The sequence below is a fragment of the Ursus maritimus genome, unplaced genomic scaffold, assembly GCF_017311325.1.
Source record: "Ursus maritimus isolate PB19 unplaced genomic scaffold, ASM1731132v1 scaffold_11, whole genome shotgun sequence".
Classification (NCBI taxonomy): Eukaryota; Metazoa; Chordata; class Mammalia; order Carnivora; family Ursidae; genus Ursus; species Ursus maritimus.
The window spans coordinates 64,132,142-64,138,141 of NW_024423453.1; the positions used below are offsets into that span (position 1 = coordinate 64,132,142).

A 6,000-nucleotide genomic window follows, 5' to 3' on the forward strand; every position below is an offset into this window, starting at 1 on the left:
CAGGATATGCAGACAGTAAATGTAGAAAATTCATGATTGTTTTTGTTGCAGAGATCATGTTTTCCACCAACCCGTCCCCATGGCCCTTTGACACGTAGGGGTCATGGGGGCCCCTTTCTTAGGGCATCCTCTCCCTGTACTGACTTGAGCTCCAGGTTCTCATTCTTCACCTTAACTCATTTTCTGTTGCTTTTACAAAGGAAACTTCCTCACGCCATCTTGATACATCAAGCATGACATCTGACTAGCTACAATTTGGTAATTAGCCAGTTTCCATCTAATAGATTCAGGAAAAATAATCGTCCTACCAGTGCCATCCATCCTAGGTTTACATGGTGACCAGCCAGGTTGAAGCAGGTCCGCGTCCCAGGGTGGGTGGGATTGGTACCAGCTCTGCTTTGGTGACTGGCCTGCACCTGGCATCGGAAATGGCAGGACCTGAGGCTGCCTGGGGGTGGGGGCTGTCCTTGGGGACCACCATGTGCTGCCCGGAGCGAGGGGCCGTGGGAAGCCACCTCCACGTGTTCTTCTCTCTTCCCCTCAGGTAAGAATGACGGCTCCATCGGAGGGAAGCAGTACTTCAAGTGCAACCCCGGCTACGGGCTGCTGGTGAGGCCAGGCCGCGTGCGCAGAGCAGCGGGCTCGGGCCGGCGGCGCAGCGCAGGGCTCCGGCTGCAGGGCGCCCCCGAACCCCGCAGGAGCAGCACCCTCTCTGGCTCCGCCACCAACCTGGCCTCCCTGACGGCGGCTCTGGCCAAGGCAGAGGGCGCCACGGCACTGAAGGCTGACAGGAGCCATAAGAACCCCGAGAACCGAAAATCCTGGGCCAGCTAAACCAGTGCCAGACGCCGAGGCGCCCCCGCCCCTGGGTCGCATCCTCCCGGGCTGCGGTCCTGCCTCCCTCTGCTTCTCAGGCCAAGGCTGATGGGGTGGCCAGTGCCCCCTTCTGAGCCTTGCCAGCGACAGCCCTGGGGTGGAGTTGGGAACTGAGTGGGCAAGGACACCTCAAACCCCTTTCTGTGGGGAGCATGGCGAGGCGTCGTTTCTGCACAACACAGGGCTGCTGACCTCTCCCTGCTCCTGCCGGGACTCTGGAAGCTTCATTTCTTCCTCTGTGCAGAGAATGGGGAGGCATCTCAGCAAGGTAGAGGGAGTCACGGTTCTAGGAGCCCCAAGCAGTCCTGGATTGTGGGAGTGAGGCCCCTGCCGGCCCCATGCCTGGGGTTCCCTCCGCACTGCAGCTGTTGCTGTTCCTTTTTTCTGTTCTGATGACCCCATTAACCTCTTAACCATCCCAGTGCCTTTCTTTCCTGTAGAGGCGGGGCATCCTCCCTGTGCCTCCAGAGCCAGCACCCCCGCCAACCCACCCTGGTCCCAGCTTGCTGCCAGGCTCACTGCATCCCTCTGGCCCCCAGAGTCCCTACACCAAGGAACAAGCTCCCATAAGTGCCTCTGGCTGGCCTCCTGGGGCTTGTGGCACAGGGTCCTGGGCGCCCCAGCAAGGGGCACGGGGCCTGGCCCTCCCTCTTCCTTTCCACAGGGTTTCTTCGGACTTTCTTTGTGGGCGTGTTAGTGTCTTTATACCTGCAAAGTGTTTTCTCTTTGCCATTTATTCCCTTAACAGAGTGCTTGGAATATATTTATTTATATTTATTTTTTCAAAATCGAAATCATTCGCGAGCCACAATCGTGTGCCCAGGCACGAGTGCCCGGGGCTTGTCTCGCACATCGCCCGCCTCTGAGGTCACTCAGGAGCTGCCAGCCTCCTGCCTCAGGTGGAGGTTCCCAGAGGGGCCAGAGGATGATACCCCTCCGCACGTCATTATTGACGCAGATACACAAGTGGCCTTACTCTAAGGTGACAGCGACAACTTGGAGACATTGTGCTTCTGCAGTGACGAAGTCAGAGGCATCACAACCTTACTTGGTGCAATTTCGGTTTCTTGGAAGGACCTTAGGCTAGTTTAACTTCTTGGCAACTCTCTACCCTGACTCCCTGACTGAGCCTGGGGGGCTGTGGCCTAGCAGAGCTCCCCACTGTCCCTGTGACCGGCCCTTGCCGCCACAGACACGGCCCACACAGCACGAGACCCCAAGAGCATTGCCCGCCTCCTGCCGGGAAATCTCTGGCCCTGGAGCCCTTTCCTGCTGGGCTCACTGAGAGGGGGTCTGTGGACGCGGGCAGAGGGCTGGGGCCTTGCAGGCCGTGGTGGCGCATGGCCCGGTGGGGGGAAGTGCTGGGTGAGCAGCAGAGCGCCAGGGCCCATGAGGCAGAGCCGGCGCTTCTGCTACTTCCTACAGCACTAGCCCAGTGACCTGGTGCCCAGCACTCGGCCACATGCCGTGCGCGTCATCACGAGTGCCTCGTGGACCCAAGCTGTGAGCAGGAGCCTAGAGGACACGGTGGCCGCTCTGGGACAGAGCCCTGGGTCAGGGTTTGTATGCAGCACTCTTGCAGGCCCGTTTTTAGTTCTCATCTTTAGACTCTTACAAATGATGTCCAGAAAGCCCTTTTTGAAAGATCTTGTTCTCTGGGGATTGAAGCCCCTCCCGAGAAGTGATGCCAGGTTCCCTGCCCCTGGCTGGGACTGTGTGGGGCCTGTGGCCGGCTGGGGAAACAGAGCCCCATGGGCACCCCCAGGTGTGCAGCCGCTGCACGCCGGATCCCCCGGGAAGGAGCCCAAGATTAATTAGCTTCTATTAATTACACGTGGCGGTGCTCGCCCGCCGCTTGGGCCCAGCTGCCTAACAGCCAGCTGTGCAGCAGCTGGAGCGCTGCCTCCCCTGCCCGGCCCGCGGGCCCAAGGTTTAACCTCCGCCTGGGAGGGGGTGATCCACACGGCGCCCCTCGCCGGGCCCACCGCCTTCCCCGGGCCTTGGTCTCCCGGGCCTACACCGCGAGCTGCACCCCGCCCCCGCCCCCACTCTGAGACAGGGCCTGGAGCTGAAGAGCACACCCCTGGCGTAGCTTTAGCAGATGTTCCTAGTTTCAGAGCTGGAAGGGATCCTCTCACAGGGAACAGGCTGAAACCAAGGAGAGTTCAGTGCTTCTTTCCAGTTTATAGAAGCTCCAGCATCTGACTCCCAGCCAGGCTCTCTCTGCTGTTCCTCCTCACAGCACTGTGGCTGCCTTCCCACCGCCTGGGGCCCCTTCCCCGGGCACAGGGAGCAGCAGCCCCACAGCCCAGAGAACCCGCCAGGGTGCCGTCCTTGAGCCCGGAGCGCTCTCGAGGATCTGCTGCCCCAGCACCGGCGGCATGTGGCCCAGGTGGCCCTGGCAGGGGCTCTGAGCGCCCAGCGTCCCGTCCTCGCCTGCACAGCACCGTTGGCCTGGGAGATCGGTGTCTCTGTTCCTTGGGTCGTGGCAGCCACGAGCACACCGGGGCTGGTGGTCTGCCCTCCGGGAGGGCCGGCCAGGGGCTCCCGCTGGGCGCCCCAGGTGTAAGGACCCCCCCGCCAGGGGAGGCAGCCACGGCCCCGTGTTCCTTCCATCTTCAGCTGGCATCTGGGGTCTACCTACTGGGCATGTGTCCTTGAGTCCCGTGCTGTCGGTTCTGGGCTCTGCTTTTCTGCTTAACGTCCTTCCCAGCATGGAAGTCCTCTAACAACCTGTGTTCAGTTAGGATTTGTCTCCATGGACACCAGCACCCATGTGGTCCGTGGACATAGGTCCCGGCACCACCCCCTTCCCTGAGGGGAGCAGCTCTTGCTCCCACAGCCTCAGATGACCTGCCTGTGGGCAGACATCTTGCACCAGGCTCACTGGGGAGAACCAGGGGAAGGTGGTTTGGCTGTTCGTGATCCTTACTTATGGGGCAAAGTGCTTGCTGGAGCCTAACTGCCTTACCGTGGTGTCGACAACCTTCCATGGAACGGTCTCGGGAAGGTCACTTGGGAGACGGGTGTCGTTCTCTCCCTGTCACTCGGATTGGTTAAGATGGAGTAGACTGTAACGGAATTAGGGGCTCGAGCAGGGTTTTGGGAGCGGAGCTTGCAGGCAAAGTGGAAGAGTTGAGACCAGCCCCAGCCTGGGAAGAAGTTTCGAGACCGCCTCCTCTTTCTCCCCGGCTCGCCGCTTCCCTTCTCCCCGGGCCTGGCTGCGCCCTCTGCCCGAGATTCCCCACCACTCGTCCCGTTCCCAGCATCTCTCCCTCCCCGCGCGGCAGCGTGCGCTTGGAGCCCGGCCTTCTCGGGGCCTTGAGCACCTGCCCGGAGGGCCGGGCGGGACAGCCCTGTTGTCGCCCTGGGTGGGAAGGTCGTCATTCCTCGTGGGAGGAAGGTGCTATGGTTACTGCTTGCCGGGGTTTTTCTGTGAGTGGAGCGCGCTTTGGGCCCCGACCCATAGCGTGTGAGAGAGGAGAGGGCCGTCCCATCGGTGTTCTTGGGGGGCTGTCCCTGCGGCTGGGGGGTCAGCAGTGCCCGGAGAGGCGGGTGTGGCTCTCCTGCCCCAGCTGTGGCCCCACGGGCAGCCCGGCAGCCCCGAGGGCTGTGCTGGATCCTCGAAGGGGCAGAGTTTCTGGTCCTGAGCCTCCTATCTCCTTGCCCTGCCACCTGCGCGTCCCTTCCAGGCCCACGTGTCGCTGGATCACCCGCGGTGCAGGCGTCCCTCCATTGCAGTCTGCTGTCTTCCCGGGCAGCTCGGGGCAGCCCTGCTCCTTCGGGGGCTGAGCGGTGCGAGTTGGAAGGAGGCCCGCCCTGCCCTGCTCCACGGCCTTCACTCTGGCTTCTTGGCGCAGACTCATGGAAACTCGTTCCTGGGAAAGCAGTGACAGGAGGTAGATGTGGTCACTAAAGCCATAGCCCAGGCAGTCCCCACAGCCAGCATTGACTGGGCCAGAGGTGCTGTCTTGTGGGTAGTGTGACGGTGGGGGACGGAGGGTGGCTCTCCATCTCCCGTCTTCTGTTCTCACTTTACTAACAGGCCTGAGGTGAAGTGATGTGTCAGCGCTAGGATTCGGGATGTGGTTCCCGCAGGTCCCAGGCACTGGCGTGGGGGGATGGGCTGCCTGGACGCAGGTGCAGCAGGGGCCAGGCAGGGGCTGCAGTGGGGGGCAGCTGTCCAGAATCCCAGCCTGACCAGAAGGCATGTGTGGCCGGGGCCAGCCATGAAGGGCCTCGTGTGTTTGCCGAGATTTGAGCTTCTGTTGAGCTGTGAATGGGACCCTTGAAGAGTTTGAAAGGCTTTAGGTGTTTCCATCCCCCATTACTTCCCTTCCTTTTTCTCCCCTTGGCTTAACGTTCCCTGTATGTGAGACCCGCCAGAAGTTCAAGGGTATTTATTTTCCTGGCTAAGATGAGCCCCAGTTGCCTGAGGTCTGCCTGGAGGCCTGCATCTTGGACAGGGAGTGCCCGAGGAGGCAGCCACCTGTCTGTCGTGCCTTACCATGGGGACGGCGAGCGCAGCCTGTCTTTAATGCCCAAGACACTGGCTCGATGATCTCCACACGTCTCTTTCTCTCAGAGAAGTCCATCGTGCCTTCAGCTGGGCTGCTGACACTAATTTTGTGGGGGGTCTCGGAACATCTCCATGTGCGGAGTTCTGTAAATATGATGGGTTCACGTATAAAGAAGTGATTTTGATTGGGGACTATATTGATTTGCTGCACATGAAATGGGAGTTTAAAAAAAAATCCAAAGACTCTGTAATGAACTGTAAAGACTGAATGATTTGTATTATATAATGAACTAAACCTCTGTAATTTTGTACCATATATGCCTGTCATATGACCAGCAGCCTCTAAATAAAACCAGAAAAGAAATCATTTTCTTGCCTCTGTCTGAGGTTGGTCTTGTTGCTTTTCCCTCCCCCACCCAGACACAGGGATGTTGGGCTCATTCTAGACTGTCCCACAGGGCAAGGGGTGGCCTGGGTCCTGGGCATTTTAAGATTGAGACGAAAGAGGGAGGTTCAGGGAAGCAGCGGGCCCTGTGCTGTTTGTGTTTGGACTGAAGACCCAGGGAGGCCCCACAGCTTCTGTGGCCGGTCTTACTCCTCTTAGT

At 59.8% G+C, this 6,000-nt stretch overlaps 1 protein-coding gene across 1 annotated transcript in view; it reads left to right on the forward strand.

Moving 5' to 3' along the window:
* The window catches only part of KIF13B (kinesin family member 13B), a 190,482-nt gene extending 184,720 nt beyond the window's left edge, over window positions 1–5,762 (forward strand). The window contains exon 40 of the mRNA XM_040626464.1: window positions 545–5,762. Coding sequence (XP_040482398.1) covers window positions 545–834 — 290 coding nt within the window. The 3' untranslated portion in view covers window positions 835–5,762. The remainder of the gene's footprint in view (window positions 1–544) is intronic.
* Window positions 5,763–6,000: the final 238 nt, after the last annotated feature.